The sequence below is a fragment of the Mesoplodon bidens genome (assembly GCF_964165515.1).
Source record: "Mesoplodon bidens genome assembly, chromosome: 19".
NCBI classification, from domain to species: Eukaryota; Metazoa; Chordata; class Mammalia; order Artiodactyla; family Ziphiidae; genus Mesoplodon; species Mesoplodon bidens.
The window spans coordinates 42,598,183-42,614,728 of record NC_138179.1 but is presented as its reverse complement, the minus strand read 5'-3'; the positions used below and the strand labels follow the sequence as shown (position 1 = coordinate 42,614,728).

The 16,546-nt window shown below is 52.5% G+C and overlaps 1 protein-coding gene across 1 annotated transcript in view; it reads right to left on the bottom strand.

Annotated features, from left to right (window-relative positions):
* Positions 1 to 123: 123 nt before the first annotated feature.
* CCDC40 (coiled-coil domain 40 molecular ruler complex subunit) overlaps positions 124 to 16,546 on the bottom strand; it is a 41,876-nt gene continuing 25,453 nt past the window's right edge. Inside the window, exons 11-20 of the mRNA XM_081220140.1 lie at positions 15,985 to 16,228; positions 15,722 to 15,904; positions 10,999 to 11,244; positions 9,806 to 10,019; positions 9,206 to 9,375; positions 9,005 to 9,096; positions 7,236 to 7,356; positions 4,160 to 4,348; positions 2,466 to 2,624; positions 124 to 1,412 (exon numbers count right to left, since the gene is read on the bottom strand). Coding sequence (XP_081076266.1) covers positions 1,167 to 1,412; positions 2,466 to 2,624; positions 4,160 to 4,348; positions 7,236 to 7,356; positions 9,005 to 9,096; positions 9,206 to 9,375; positions 9,806 to 10,019; positions 10,999 to 11,244; positions 15,722 to 15,904; positions 15,985 to 16,228 — 1,864 coding nt within the window. The 3' untranslated portion in view covers positions 124 to 1,166. The remainder of the gene's footprint in view (positions 1,413 to 2,465; positions 2,625 to 4,159; positions 4,349 to 7,235; positions 7,357 to 9,004; positions 9,097 to 9,205; positions 9,376 to 9,805; positions 10,020 to 10,998; positions 11,245 to 15,721; positions 15,905 to 15,984; positions 16,229 to 16,546) is intronic.

Sequence of the window (16,546 nt, the reverse complement as noted above, 5' to 3'; positions counted from 1 at the left end):
AACGTGGGAGGGGCTCAGGGGGCGCGCACCTTGCAGGGGAGAGCTCTCGGGGGGAGAGGCGGGGCCTCGCCTTTTGGGGTCGCAGAGGGCGCTACGCCCCCGCATGAGCGAACCCTCAGCATCCTGGGGCCCGCCAGGCCGCCCGTCGAGGCACGGCTCTGCGAATCTAGCACCCAGACGACAAAATAGCGACAATTTGAAAGCAACTTAAAGTTCTTCTGAAAAGGAAAACACTGTCATAACCCATACAATCGACTGTCGTGAAAATGTTCAATGACAAGGAACTTTTCGTACACAAAGTCTCATGTTAAGGTGAGCAAGCTTAAAAAAAAAAAAAGAGGGGCAAGCTTGTACAGCAAGAAACTAACACAACATCGTAAGGCAATTATACTCCAACAAGATTAAAAAGAAAAAAAAAAAAAAGGAGAAAGCTTTCCAAAATGACATACAAAAGCCGGACCCTGTGACCTTGTCAGGTGGAACCAGGCACAGAAAGCCCGGCGCAGTGGTGTCAGAGCAGGATTGAGGGCTTCCTCGCTTCTTTGTGGGTTTTGCATTTCTGAAATGCTTTAGAATAAATACAATTTTCTCTCAGATTCAGAAAAATAGTTTTATTTTTCTGCTGAAAGTTTAAAATTACTTTGTAGAACATTTTCCCTTTAAACTGCAGAGAAGGCATAGGTAGCAGGGGCTCAGGAATCAGAGTGTGGGGGGAGGAGCCCTGGCTAGAGGAGAGGGCAGGACAACTGGGCAGACAAGGAGGTCTGTGTTCATGCACCTGTGTGGTCTTATCTCAGGCATTAGACTTCCAGATGCAGCCAGGGTCCCGCGGACTTGCTCCTGTAAGCTGGGAATCTGGATTTAACCCAAGCTGGGAGTGGGGACAGGAGCAGAGACCTGGGTTTCCAGTTTTACTTGGAGGAGTAAGCCGAATGTGGGAATATGGGTTCGTGTTCACTGACACTGCCTTTGCAAGCGGAAAACTCACCAAAATGCAACTGGAAACGCTGGCATTTGACTTGGTTTAAACTGCTGGGTGGCTAAAAAAAAAAACATTCCTACAATGCTGGCCTGTCTGTTTCTCTTAACTGGTGTCTCTGAGGGTAGAAAGATTTGAAGTCCCTGATGATACACAGAACTGATCTCCTCCTTGGGGTGGGCGCTCTCTAGGGCCCGGATGACTCCAGCCTGTTGCTGATGGACTGGCTGACCTTGAGCAGGGCCTCCTGGAACTGGGGGTACTCGTCCTTCACGTGGTGGAGGATGGTGCTGATGCTGGCCAGGCGGTCGTCCAGCCGCTTGAGCTCTGCCAGCAGTGACTGCTTATTGCGGAGCAGGAAGATGTAGCGCCCGTCCTTCACGGCCTGCAGGTGCTTGAGGCGTGACTGCAGGGCCACGAGCCTGGAAAGGTTCTTGGGTGGGACAAGAGACCCCGTGTCAGGCTATGCATGTTAAAAAGAGGACACCCACTGTGCTGGCATGAACTCCCAACTCAAGGACATGCCAGAGAACTTTGCAGGAACGAAGAGCTGAGGGTGCTGAGTCTCCAGATCCAGGCAAAGAGGCTGACATGCACAGGGTGGAGCCTGGACCCTCCCTCACCCGCCGTCCAACCTGCCAGGTGCCAGGCCCGGCGCCGACCACTCCCATCTCAGCTGGTCAGGCCTCAAACCCTGCAGCCCTGCTTGACCCCTCTCTTCTGCTCACACCACCACATACAATCCAGCAGGAAATCCCACTGGGGCGACTTTGAAATTATACGCAGAATCTGATGGCTTCGCACTAGCCCCAGGCCACCCCTGTTCCGTGCATCCCCATCCTCCTTAAGTACCATGATGGCCTCAAACAGGTTCCCGTGTCCACTCTTGGCCCTCCCATTCCACAGTCAACATCAGAGCCGAGTGATCCCAATAACCCCAAGTTACTTCTCCCCCCCAACCCCCTCCCTGAGGGAGAAGCCCGTGGTCATGGTGGTGCACCCCCAAGCTGTGCAAGCCCAGGGGCCCTTGGCAGTCTCCAGCTCCTGCTGTACCTGGCTGCCCCTCTACCTGGGGGTGCTCACTCCCTTGCTCCCTGCAAGTCTTGACTGCAGTGTTGCTTCCCGTGTGTGGCCATCTCAGACCACCCTACTTACAAGTGTAGCCCCCACCCACCTGATGCTCCTTCTCTGCTCCCTGTTTCTCCGGAGTATCTATATCACCATCAGATATATGGTATCTTTTTTCTTATTAGTTTTTTTTATCACCTGCCCTCCTGCCCTCAGAAGGAGGGCAGGGATTGTCACCTTTTCTATTCTAGTCTGTTGCCCTGGCACCCAGGACAGTGCCGGCCCATGGAGACTTCATGGGAAACATGAGGTGGACGACAGCAGTAGGCAGTGCTGTGATCAGCCTGGGCTTAGCTGGGCCGGAACGGGCCTTGCTGCTGGGTTCCTGTGGCCCTGGTGGCCCTGGGGACTTGCTTACCTGTTGCTTGAGGGCTGCCAGCTGGTACAGGTCAGCTTCGAGCTCGTCGGCCTTGGCCTGCATCCTTGACAGCTGCTCCTGTTTCTCCAGGAGGGAGTCGCTCACAGATTTTTGAGTTTCTTCCAGTTCTAGGATGGTTTGGGTGCACTCCTCGGTGGCCTGGGGGGTTAGACAGGAGCATTCTGGGACCCTGCCCACTGGTTATTCAGCCGACAGAGCAGAGTCAGGCTGGGAGGACCCCAGGACCCTCTATGCACATGATCCAGGAGAATTCCCAAAGAGGGGGTGCAGGAGAGTATTGGGGGTGGGGAGGCCAGCAAGGGAGCCCTGGCCGGACCTTTTTTGGGGTGGGGCGGAGAGGAGTCCGTCACCAAGCTGGGCAGAGGAGGCCCCTGGGGAGCCACGAGGGGTCGAGAGGGATGGGCGCCAGGAGTGGCCAACGTGGCAGAGAAATGTACAAACCAGGCCCGGAAAAGGCCCCTCTGCGCCTCGAGTAACATCCAAATGAGCAGTTGGATCAAGTCTGTCATTTTCGGATACCTTCCCTCATACAGGACTCCCCCTATAGGGGCTATTCCAACATTCTCCATTCAGTCCTCTGGGTGATGCCACGAGGTAAGGACCCATTTCACAGGTCAGTAAACAGAGGTACAGAGAGGTCAGACAACGTGCCTGAGCCATGAGTGGAAGAGCAGAGCTGGGACCCACGGAGGGGCTGGGGGGACCCACGGTGGGGCTCCAAGGCCGCTTTCTGTCTCATGTAACCCTCGCCTCCCAGGGAGGGGTCACTGCTCCTATCTCCACTGGCAGATGAGGAAATTCAGGCGTGGAAGGTTTCTACATGCACTGAGGCCCCACAGCTGGTCAGCAGGGGCTGAGGGAAGTCTGAGCCCACAGCCCAGCCTGGTGATCACAAAAGGAGGGGGCACTGGGGCCATACAGCTGGTCCCTTCTCAGGGCAAGGCACACACTACATGCTCAGTCGATGTGGACTGGTGGACGGGGACATGGGCTCGAGTGGGTGCCCTCCACGTTCCCACTAGCCCATCGCCAGCACCCACTTGGGGTCAGTGACACAGGGACTCGTGCCCTTCACCAGCACTCCATACTTCCCTGATGCCATTTCTGTTGGGCAGAAAGGGGCAGAAATAGGGCCGCCTCCAGTCCTAAGCTGACGCTCCCTATACAGATCCTCTGTTAAACCCGAGACAAACTCTCAAAGAAAGCCCCTATCAGAGCAGGACGTTAGGGGCACTCGGGAAGCACCTACTGATCTGGCACCCACTGTATCTTGACCCAGAACCAGCACGTGGGGTGTGAGGCTCAGGCTTTTGTCCCCAGCACAGAAGAAAGCAGCTTGTCTGATTCTGCACCCGAGCTCCTCCCATCCCCCCCAGCCCCCACTGTCACTTCTCTGTCTCCTAAAACAGCCCTGACACAGCAGCTGTGACCATAGCTCTGGGAATGAGGGGCAGAAGAAGAGGCGGGGAGGCAGGTGGGGCAGGGAGGGACCCGCCGAGAAGCAGGCAGGAAGCACAGAGCGAAATTGCGGCCCAACTGGGGGAAGTACATCAGAAACACGGCCCTGGCCAGTGACGTCTGCACGCCTGCCAGCGGGGCTGGTGACACAGGCTGACCGTCTGTGGACAGGTGGCCCGCAGCATGGTCCCTTCCCAGTCTCTCGGCTCCCCTACCTTGTGAATGTCCCTGATCTTCCGTCTCAGCTCGGTCTGCTTGCGGTGGAAGTCTGTGCGGGTGAGCAGCTTCTTGTCCATCTTGCACTGCCCCTCGGCCCGAGTGGAGATGGTCTCTCTGCGGGCGACAGCCAGCTCCATGTCCCGGATCATCTTCTCCTGCTGCTTCAGCAGTTGGCCGTGCTTGACCTGGGTGCACAGAGCAGAGGGACCTCCCACCACATCCAACTGAACCATCAGAGAACCCACAAGGGTGATGTCCCCAGGGGAGAAAGGAACCTGGGGGCTTAGTCAACCGGTCAGAGTGATTTAAGGTCCATGTAAAGAATACTAGGCAAACAGGGCAACACTGAGAAACCGTCAGAGACTGGGGCAGGTGGGGCGACATGAGGACAAGATGTGGCCTGGGGCTGGGTCCTGGAGCAGAAGGGCATTAGCCAAAAAAAAACGGTAAACTCTGGTTAGAATTTGTAGTTTGGTTAACTGTATTGCACCAAGGTTAATTTCCTCATTAGGAAAAACGCACCGTGGTTTTGTGAGATGGTGGTGTGTAGGGCCTATAGGGCCTGGGGCTGGGGGCTGGGTCGTGGTGGGAGCTGGGCTGCAAGGGGTGCCAGGGAGCTTTCTGCAGGGGTGGACGTGCTCTACGTCTCCATGGGGTGGTGGCTGCATACGTGTGCACTGGACATTTAAAATAAGTTCATGTTACTGCATGTAAATTATTCCTCAATAAAGTTAATTCAAAATAACAAAAGGATAGACAGGCAGGAATCCCTAAGTTAAGTTAGGAGTGGTGGTGGGAGGCCTAGCCCACGAGGTTAAAACAGAGCAAGAGTGACAGTAACCAAATGCTCTGTGCTGGCGCGAGCCCGTCAGAATAACTGTCATAGCAGAGCAGAGATGCAGGACAACGATGGCATCCTCACCTCCATCCATGTGATCAGCGTGGCCATTCAAATCGGTGAGAGAAGCACAGATCATCTGATACATGATGCTGGCATAACTCACTCCCCAGCAGAAAGAAAATAGAGATGGACCCCTATTCACAACATACCCCCAAACAAAATTCCAGGTGGATTCAAGACCTAAGTATGTGCAAACAATTGAAAAAACTCAGGAATCTGTTTGTGCAACCTCGAGCTAGGGAACCTTCTTAACAGTACAGGAGACCCAGGAGCCATACAGGAAAAGACTGATACACAACTAAACACTAAACACATTCTGAGAGGAAAGAGACCATTAAAAAAATGTGTAAAGGCAAGCAGTAGACCAGAGGTAGCATTTAGAATAGGCATTAAAGACAGGGGTTATTAACCCCAATATACAAGGAGGTCTTAAAAATTGCTAAGAAATAAGAAACAGGAAAATCAGGCAAAGATATAAACAGGCAACCTCCCAAGGAGGAAATGCCAAAACACACATATACCCACAGGTACACATGTGTGCTCAATCCCCCACGTGTAAACCAGCAATGCAAATCCACTGAGAAACCCCTTTTCATGCAGTGGGTTGTCAAATATTATAGACCGATAAACAAATGAGTGAGTTTAGCAAAATCACAGGAACAAAGTCAATGTACAGAAGCCCATTGTATTTCTGTACCTTAACAATGAAAAACTGGAATTTGAAAATTTTAGAAAGTACCATCTACAACAGCACCAGAAAACACGAAACACTTAGGTATAAATCTAACAAAACATATGCAAGACCCAAATGCTGAAGAAAAAAACACTAACAAGGGAAATCAAACAAGACCAAGTAAATGGGGAGACAGATACACCTGCTCATGGACTGGAAAACTCAGCAATGCTAAGGTGTCAATTCTCTCTAAATTGATCTGTAGCCTCAAATCCCAATCGTGATCCCCGCAGGAACTTTTGTAGAAATTGACAGGCTGATTTTCAATGTTTTTGGAAAGGAAAAAGATATTGAATAGACGAGACAATTTTGTAAAAAAGAACAATGCTGGAGGAATCACATTGGACAGAGCCACAGAAATCAAGACCGTGTGGATTTGGGCTCTCGGATCAGTGGACACAGCAGAGGGCCCAGAAACAGACCCATGAAAACAAATATGGTCACTGATTTCCACAAGGATATCATTGTAACAATTGTTTTAGTGACAAAACAACAAACTGGAAACAATCTGAATCTTCACATCAACCTAGGAATGTTTCATTAAATTATGTTATATCCATAGTATATTCTGCAACTGTTAACGAAAGATAATATCTGGATTATTTTTAAAAAAATAAGTTGCTGAATTATATGTACTATTTTTGTTGCGGAAAACAAAACAAAACAAAACCACAACTAGGAGGGAAGGGGGCGGTAGCCCCGTCCGTCCATGTATGTGTGTGTGTGCACGTGCCTGTGTGGGTGTAAGCTCTGTGGTAGAGGGTTTGACCTGCTGCAACTTCTGTGGTTTGAGAAGTCAGTTAAATGGAGTGGTTTTTAAAAACTTATCAGCAGTAGATGCATTTGATCAGAATTCCCCTGGACTCAATAGCTAGCGGGGTTATTATTAACCACGTAATTGTAAAAGTGATGTCACATTTGTTTTTATTACCTGCTCTCATTTGTATCCTTAAGGCCCTGAACGTTTGGCTCAGTGACAGCCGGTGATTTAATTACCAGCCTTTTCTCAAGGGAATGAAATCCAGCTAAAGATGACAGTAGAGAGAAAACATGGCTCGGAAGGAAAAGGTGGGTGTGTTCCTTGAACCCTGTTACTGAGTGAGTCTTTCTGGTCTAACGGTGGGATACATCTCACAAATGGGTCGTGAGATTGGTGCGGGGAGGGGGGGGCGGTCACAGCCAGCGTTTAAAAATACTGAGTGCATTGCTTGCACAGAGTGAGGGTAAAATAGTAGTTCATGAATACTGTGCAGACAGCTGTGTGTCCTGTAACCATTTTGGTGCAGTAAGAACAAGAATTGGACAGGCCCTGATACAGGAGGTCGGCAAGGGGAACAGCGAGTTTCCTTGTGCTTGGGCTGCAGGCCGCTGTGCCGGAGTGGTTTCCTCCCAGGACCCCGAGCTCCCAGGCTCCCCACACCTCCCTCCTCCCACCCACCTTCATCCTGTGGATCTCAGCCTTCATGGCCCGGATCTCTGTCTGGCCCGTCTCGGAATCCACTGATGCGCGCATCTCTTTTGCCAGTTGGATTTTTTTGTCCCAAAGCATGATCTGGTGTCTTTAAGGGAAGGAGAGGCAGTGTAAGAGCTGGAGAACGAAGGGGTTTTCTTTCTGATGCTTTGGTGAGCGCTGTGTGCTGTGCTTGGGGTGGGCTCCAAGCACAAGGAGCAATGTCTGTAACGGGCTATGGGAGACCCTCGCCTTCCCGTCCATGAGGGGTGCCCTCGCCTAGCAGGTGGCCTGGTTAATTTGCAGGCACCCAGGCAAGGGTTTAAATAGAAACAAATGTTACCATTCTGGGACCAGAAGGTGAACTCAACCCCAGTGCCCACCACCCTCACTGGGGGACCGGGGCGGGGGGCGGGGGCAGAGGAGAAAACAGATATGTAACTTTAGGAGAAACTGGGAAAAGCAAATATAAGTGATAGAAGTTGATATTAGAAGAAGTCAAGGGCTTCCCTGGTGGCACAGTGGTTGAGAGTCTGCCTGCCGATGCAGGGGACACGGGTTCGTGCCCCAGTCCAGGAAGATCCCACATGCCGCAGAGCGGCTGGGCCCGTGAGCCATGGCCGCTGAGCCTGTGCATCCGGAGCCTGTGCTCCGCAACGGGAGAGGCCACAACAGTGAGAGGCCCACGTACCACAAAAAAAAAAAAAAAAAAAAAAAAAAAAAGAAGTCAAGAGCCTAGATAGACCAAGAGCCTGAAAGCCATTAAAATGTTAGCAAAGACACATGCCCCCCCACCCCCTGTGGTCTGAATGTTTGTGTCCGCACCCCCACCAAATCCACATGTTGGAATCCTTATGCCAAGTCTTGGGATGGTGATGAGGTCATGAGGGTGGAACTCCCATGAATGGGATTAGTGCCCTCATAAAAGAGACCCCACAGAACTCCCCCTCTCCTGCCACCCTGTGAGGACACAGCAAGGAGTCTGCAACCCAGAAGAGAGCCCTCACCCGACCATATAGGCACCCTGATCTCGGACTTCCAGCCTCCAGAACTGTGAGCAATAAATTCCTGTTTATTGTTTATAAGCCCCAGTCTGTGGTGTTCCGTTGTAGCAGCCTGGAGGGACCAAGATCCTCTGCAAGCTCCAGGTGGTGTTATGTGTAGATTCTGTCAAACCACAGGGAGGGGATGATCCCTTTGCCACTCAGCCCCTTGGCGATCACATGGCACCAATCAGGGTGCATGCATACAGTACCCGTTCAAGAGCCCTTGCAACTGGAGATACAGATCTACGTGCACCACCGGGGAAGGACATCCACAGAAAAATATAAGGCTACTTCAAAGGAGGACATAGAGACCAATCTCATTTTTGTTTAAAAAAAAAATGAAAGAAATACATAGAGAAAATGGTAAAGGAAGAGGGTTGTATTAAGTGTGATTCTCCTTTTTACTCTGCACACACTGTTACGGTTTAAAATGCTTACCGTTGGGTCTGGATTACTCTTACAATCAGGCACCAGAAAGATCATACAGTTTTAAAAGTCTGTCCCAAAGGAAGCCACTCTATTTCCAGCCACCACAATCATGGGTTTGGCGGGAGGGCTGCCCCAAGCACAGGAGACAAGAACCCCACTCTTCCCTGGGATCCCCCTCGGGTTCCAGAGCCGCCTCCACCTCCCGGGCTGGTTTACGTGGATGGTGGCCTCCCACGGCTCCGCGGGGCAGCGACCCTGGGACAGGACGCGCCCGGCACTCACTCCGCCTCCACCAGGCTGTTGAGCACGGCTGCCTTCTCCTCCCTGAGCTCGTTCAGCTTCTCCTGCATTTCGATGGTCTCTCGCTCCGAGGCCTGCATGGGGAGGGGGCAGCTGAGGGTGGGGCTGAGGGCAGCGCACACCTGTTCCCCCGCCCCGCCCCCTGCCTGCCCACCGCGGGCGGGAGCTCAAGGTGGAGCCCACCTTGAGCACGCGCACGAACTCGCCCTCGGTGGCCAGGTTGCCCTGCTGCAGCTCCTCGGAGCTGCATCGGTTCTGGTTCATCAGCACGTTGAGCTTCCTCAGGTCGTTGTCCAGGTCCCTCATGTGCCGCTCGATCTGCTTCTGCTCTTTCTTCTCCTGGTCGATCTTGTCTGCGGGGAGGGCGGCCAGGGGTCGGGGGTGGCCCCTGGGGGGTAGTGATCCGGGTCTGTGCCCAGAGCGCCCCCCGGCCCCGCCGACCTTTGGGCACCCCCGCCCAGCCAGGGGAGGCCGAAGGGGACAGGGTTGGCGCTCAGACACCAAGGCCCTAGGAAAGACCAGGCAAGCTCAGGGGCAGGGCCGGAAAGCAACAACCCTGACCACCAACAGGGGGGTTTGGGTGGCCCAAGGGCAGGACAAGCAGGCAGCAGGACCTCCGGGAAGAAATGGGCATGATGTGTTCAGGCCGAGTGGGCCCTGGACACCAGGCAGCACTTCCTGTGGGGCTGCAGGGCTGGGCTGACCAGGTGGGACCAGGTGGGACCAGGTGGGACCGGGACACCACAGCAGGTGCTGTGGAGGGGGCTGGGCAGGGGAGCTCACTTTCTATCCGTAGTTTCTTCTGCTCCAGGATGTGGATCTCCTTCTTGGACATGTCCAGGGAGGCCAGGTGTTCCTCGCGCCCCTGCGTGGCCGCCACCATCTCCTGCTGCAGCCGGAGCCAGGTCACCTGGGCCTGCGTCACGCCGGCGTTGTGCTCCTCGATCAGCTTGCTCAGCCTCTTGATCTCCAGCTCCAGGGGTCCCACTTCTTCCCCCTGAAAGTGATGTTCACCAGAAAGCAGAATGAGCCTCTAAATCCGGGTGGGCTGCCGAGGGTGGGGACCCCTGAGATCATGTGTCTGGACGACGAGTAGGGGGTCTTTACTCAGAGGGACCAGGGACCCTGTCATTGGGTCCCCTCCCCTGAGGGCCCAGGCCACATGGCCTGACCTGCTGTGGGAGATATGGGTCTGGGGGTCTGTGACCCCTTCCCCTCCCTCCACTGGCTGGGCCCCACCATGCCCCAGTCTTGGGGCAGGGGCAGCAGGGCCTCTGTCACCCAAAGGGGCTTCGCAAATTGTCTTTTAACAGCACACTGTCATGGATTATGCTCTTTACTCCCTTGGAATCCACTCAGGTTGCAGCTCTGAGACCGCACTCTGGTGTCGAGGTCTACCTGAGAATGCGCCCCCAGCTGCCCATCCTGCTCTGGGACTTGAAGCTGTTGGTGGGTTCCTCAGGTCAGCGATACCTGGATAACCTGTAGGACTTCAAGCCCCAAACTCATCAGACCACTTCACTTAGAGCTGCAGTCAGTGGCTGAGATCCCGCCCGCTGCCTGTCTTTGCACAGCCCGTGGGCCGCACAAAAAATCAGAAGAGAATTTTGTGCCAGGCAGAAGTTATACGGAATTCAAACTTCAAGGGCCCTAAGTAAGGTTTTACTGCACACGGCCACACCCGTCTGTTTACGTACTGCCTGTGGCTCCTCCTCATAGCCGCTGGGGTGAGGGGTTGCAACAGAGACCATCTGGCCTGTAACACCTGAAATACTGACTATCTGGCCCAACAGAGAAGGAGTGCAGACAGCCCCTGAGTCAGAGCATTTGGCACAGACACGTGTGCTTCACCTGTACGATCGGCGGGACAGGAACGTGTGTGCCCTATGTGAGTTCGTTTCTGAACATAAGAAGTTCCTGAAATGGCCAGGCATAGATATCAACCCGAGTAGCCTCTCCCGGCCCTGGGGTCTTACCCCGAGTTCAGAAATTGTCTGCTCCAGCTGCTTGTTCAAAAAGTTGATGAGGCCTTGCTTTCTCTCAATCAGGATGGTGTGCCTGGAGATTTCACTTTCACTGTTTGTGATGAGGTCGTTGACTTTTTTCACTTCCTTGTCCAGCTCAGCCAGTGTCTTCTGATGCATGTCCAGCCTGCAGCTGGTGTTCGTGATGTCCAGGGTGGTCTGAGCAATGTCACCGTCAATTTTGGAATGATGTGTCACCTGAATTAGCAGAAGGAAACATGACTGAACTTTTTTTCTCTTTCTGGGAGGCTCCAAATGAGCTGGTTGGCTTCTTGTTTCCTTGATCCTCCGGGTATTCATCTGGAGAAATTCCAAAACATAATCAGGAGAGGAGGATGTTGGCTTTCTCTCCACCTCATGACCTGTCAAAGGACCTACTTGTTGGAACCCTAATGATTTCTCACAGAAAAAGAAAGCTAACATTATTGTCTCCTCTTATCAAACAAACAGTAATGTGCATTGAAATGGGGAAATGTGAAAATACAGATGATCACCCATAAATCTGCCACACAGTTAGCCAGCATCACTATTTAGAATCTATCCTGCCTTCCCGACTTTGTATATAAACCCCTTTCCCCCCACCAAAAGAAAAACAGGATCACACTCTACATATAGGTTTGTAAGCCACTTTGCAATTTGACAAATTTCATGTCATGTCATTTTTAATGGCTGTGTAATACTCAGTCATATTTGTAACAGAGATTAGGAAGCAAGTCACAGCTGTCCCTGGGAATGTCATCTGTTCCACAATGATCATGGGGCACTGCTCTTGGCAGCTCATGTGTTTTGGTGAAGAAAACCAAGATGCCTGCCTTCTTTGAGCTTGTCAATCTCTTATCAACATTCCAACTCTAAATAATGCTGTGACAAACACCAACTTCTAATTTCTATTTGATGGGACAAATGTCCTTACATTTCACTGGAAAAGCTGGACACAGTCCTTGAGAGAAAAGATTGTACTGTACTGGGGCTCTTGCCAACCTTGGTTCTGGGGGTGGGAGCTTCAGCCCGGGGCAGAACTGCCCAGGGCTTCGCGGGGCTGCCACTGTCCTGAAGGCTGGGCCAGCCCACCCTGCCTCCTCTGTTGGCTTCCGAAGGCAGCTTTGCTTCACTCTTTCCTACAATGGAGGGTTGATCATAAGGATACTTGTGAGAATCAGGGAGGGAGGCAGCTCGGGCTCACTTTGGGATCAGGGCCCCTTTCTCCGAGCTGTGGCTCTGCCTTGACCTTGCTAGCCAGCCCCTCGCCGTTGGTTGCCCACTAGTTCCTGCCCACGAAAATCCTCAGCTCTCTACCAGCCTGTGGCTCCCATCAACTCCTGGTCTCCCAGGGTCATCTCTGCCCCTCCCCACACGACCCCAGCTGGCTCTGTCACACATGCACTCTCTGACCAGCCATCGTGCATGGCTTTCCAGAACATTCCTAGGTTTAAAGCCAGACCCTGCCAGCATCTCGTCACCCAGCTCCTTGCGGTCACACCTTGGCCCCTCTGGCCCCTCTGAGCTCTGGCTATCCACCCGTCCTTTTCTTTGCCAAGACCATCCAAGGTCACTGGGTCTTCACAGGGGCCCTACCTTCCTCTCTACCCCAGTGCTAGCTACCCTGGAAGGGTTTCAGCTCCTAAGTCCCCTTTCAGCCACCAACCAGGCCAACCAGAGCACCCGACCTCCCCTCAGTCCCCTCGGGCTGTTTGTCCCCTTTGTTGAGACCACCCTGGCCTCCTCCTGGGACGTTGGTACTGCTCCCGAACTGTGTAGGCCCCACGGTTCACCTGTGCCTGCCCTCCCTCTGGACCCATCTGCGTATGATTCTGTCCCTCCACAATCTCTGCTCCTTGTCCCAGATATGCCCACCCTGTCTGCCACCAGCCCACGGGGTGTAATGAGCAGTTTGGGAAAAGTGCCCCCTTTCTAGAGCTGGACTTGCATCTGCTGGCTATGGTTCCAACAAATGCTGACCCAGGACTCTTTACTGCCCTCCTGTGGACATGGGTGGTAGTACATGGGCTGCCCACCAATTGTTGCAACAAATGCTGGACCTGGACTCCTTATTGCCCTCCTGTGGACATGGGTGGTAGGACATGTGCCACCCACCAATTGCAACAAACGCTGACCCAGGACTCTTTACTGCCCTCCTGTGGACACGGGTGGTAGTACACCTGCTGCCCACCAATTGTTGCAACAGATGCTGGACCAGGACTTTACCGCCCTCCTGTGGACATCGATGGTAGTACACATGCCGCCCACCAATCGTTGCAACGAACGCTGGCCCAGGACTCTCTACTGCTCTCCTGTGGACGTGGATGGCAGTACACCTGCTGCCCACCAATTGTTGCAACAAATGCTGGACCTGGACTCCTTATTGCCCTCCTGTGGACATGGGTGGTAGGACATGTGCCACCCACCAATTGCAACAAACGCTGACCCAGGACTCTTTACTGCCCTCCTGTGGACACGGGTGGTAGTACACCTGCTGCCCACCAATTGTTGCAACAGATGCTGGGCCAGGACTTTACTGCCCTCCTGTGGACATCGGTGGTAGTACACATGCCGCCCACCAACTGTTGCAATGAACGCTGGCCCAGGACTCTCTACTGCTCTCCTGTGGACATGGATGGCAGTACACCTGCTGCCCACCAATTGTTGCAACAAATGCTGGACCTGGACTCCTTATTGCCCTCCTGTGGACATGGGTGGTAGGACATGTGCCACCCACCAATTGCAACAAACGCTGACCCAGGACTCTTTACTGCCCTCCTGTGGACACGGGTGGTAGTACACCTGCTGTCCACCGATTGTTGCAACAGATGCTGGGCCAGGACTTTACTGCCCTCCTGTGGACATCTGTGGTAGTACACATGCCGCCCACCAACTGTTTCAACGAACACTGGTCCAGGACTCTCTACTGCTCTCCTGTGGACATGGGTGGTAGTACACCTGCTGCCCACCAATTGTTGCAACAATTGGTACATGCGCCGCCTACGTGGGTGGCTGGGGAAGAGGGACACCTGGGGGCCAGGCGACCGGCCTCTGTGGTGTTGCAGCAGGGCTGGGCAGGTTTACTTCACATCCACCACACTTCATAGCTTCTCCAGTACACACTGACTCCCCCCCATTTTTGCTCCCAGCAGGTAGTCTTGCCCCCACTTCCCAGAATAAGAACTGGAAGTACTCCACCAGCGTCAGCTAGGGCATCTCAAGGAGATCCAGGCATGGGCGGCCTTGGTTCCAGCCCTGTCTCTCCAGTTCCTTAGCACACCAGGCAGGGAGTGAGCTGGTCTCCTCCCAGGTATCTGGGAGGTGTGAGGTGCTTCAGGCTGCTAGCCAGATAGACAGAAGCCCCGAGGCAGGGGGTCACATCACAGGAAGAGCCAAAGAAGAAACTATTTAAGTAACAAATTGCTTTTCTAAGGACACAGGGACCCCCCCACTCAGAGAAAAGCAAGACCCCTGAGGGAGCAAGAGAGAGCTCATGACAGGGGTAGGAGTGGGGTCCCCAGGCCAGGTGGGCCAATCATATTCACTCAGGACCTCCAGGCACACCCTGGGGAGGCAGAGGCTTGGGCAACTCCACAATTCGTTTAAAATGCTCCTACCGGGCTTCCCTGGTGGCGCAGTGGTTGGGAGTCCACCTGCCGATGCAGGGGACGCGGGTTTGTGCCCTGGTCCGGGAGGATCCCACATGCCGCGGAGTGGCTGGGCCCGTGAGCCATGGCCGCTGAGCCTGTGCGTCCAGAGCCTGTGCTCCGCAGCGGGAGAGGCCACAGCAGTGAGAGGCCCGCATACCACACACACACAAAAAAATGCTCCTACCAATTTGACCAGGGTTTCTGCTGCAGCAATTTATCCTCAGACATGTGGACAAAGATATGTGAGCAAGCATGTTCAGTGCTGAGTTATTTATAAAGTTTAAAACCTAGAAACAACCTGAAGTGTCTAATGAGAGAACTGTTGAACAAAACACATACATTTGTAGGATGAAATGTGATGCATAAGCCAACATGTACTTTTTCTAAGAATATTTAATGGAAAATGTTATGTTGAATGTGGCCAATAATGTAAAATAAAACACTACATACATAGTGAAAAATTCATTGACAACTACACTTGTTTGTGTACTTTTCTCTGTGTTGTATTTCATTAAAATTAATGTAAATGGATTAAAAACTGGTATATAGTAAGAGTCCTATGTCCTCTAGGGTTGTGTGTGCATAGGTGTCTTCACACGTGTGTTCATGTATGTGAACATGTTGCACAAATGTGTACATGTTTGTGTGTGTGTGAACGAGTGTGCATGTGTTTGCTCATATGTCCACATGGGGATGTGTATGTGCACGTGTGTTTCTGTGTGTCTTTGTGTGTATGAGTATGACCGTGTGTGTTTAGAAAAATTTCCAGAAGGAAATACACCACAATTTCAGAAGAGATTATCTCTGGATGGTGGGACTGCAGCTGTCTTATTTTCCTCTTATGCCTTTTGGTACTTCTAGGTTTTCTACAATGAAAATGCATTTATTTTCAACTAGAAAAAAATGAAAGGTGAATGAACATGCTGAGTGCCCCTTGCTCCCACCCATTCCGCCACATGTGGTCTGTTCCCCACGAGAGGCACCCCAATGCCTGCTCTCCCTGGGGGCATCTGCCTTTCGAGGCCCGGGTGTGTGCAGTGGCATACCAGGTTGGTCTTTTTCTTCTGGAGCTTCAGGATGAGCTGGTGGAAGTACTTGGTCATCTTGTTGGAGGTCATGTGCTCCTGCAGCTTCTCCATGATGGAGGCATCCATCTTCCTCCTCAGCTCCAGCTCATGCTGGATGGTCTGGTGGAGAGTCTGCAATTGGCCTATGGTTGCCGTGTATTCCTGGAAAGAAATAGCCAAAGGGTGGGTGTTGTGAAAGAGGTCGGGGAGGTTTGCCCTGAGGGTGGGAGACATGACCGTACCATGTGGGCCTTGCCCAGTGTGTCCTCCGTGTCCAGCAGGGTGAGCCTGTAGGTGTTGAACTCATTCTGCAGGGCTTCCTCCTTGGCCAGGCACTGCGAAGTCAGTTTCTGCATCAGGCTGGTTTCCCTCTCTGCCCGGTTCAGGATACTGGCCAGCTTCTCGTTCTTTTCTTCTTCCTTTATGATGGATTTCTTATAGGCTTCGAGCTCGCCATCCATGGACTTGATTTGATGCTGGCATTCGCTGCCAAAATTGAAAGAGCAAAGCTAGGACATCGGAACACCAAAGTGTATGGTGGTACCCTGCTCAGAGAAAGCTCACAGAGTGGAGAGAAAGAAATTAGGCAACCAACTCTTTTAATAGTAGTCGAATCTTTTTTAAAATTTTTTTATGACTTTCGCATATTATTTATTTATTTATTTTTAATTTTGGCCACACTGCGTGGCACGTGGGACCTTAGTTCCCTGACCAGAGATCCAACCCACACCTCCTGCAGTGGAAGCATGGAGTCTTAACCACTGGACTGCCAGGGAAGTCCCAATAGTACTCAAATCTTAACTA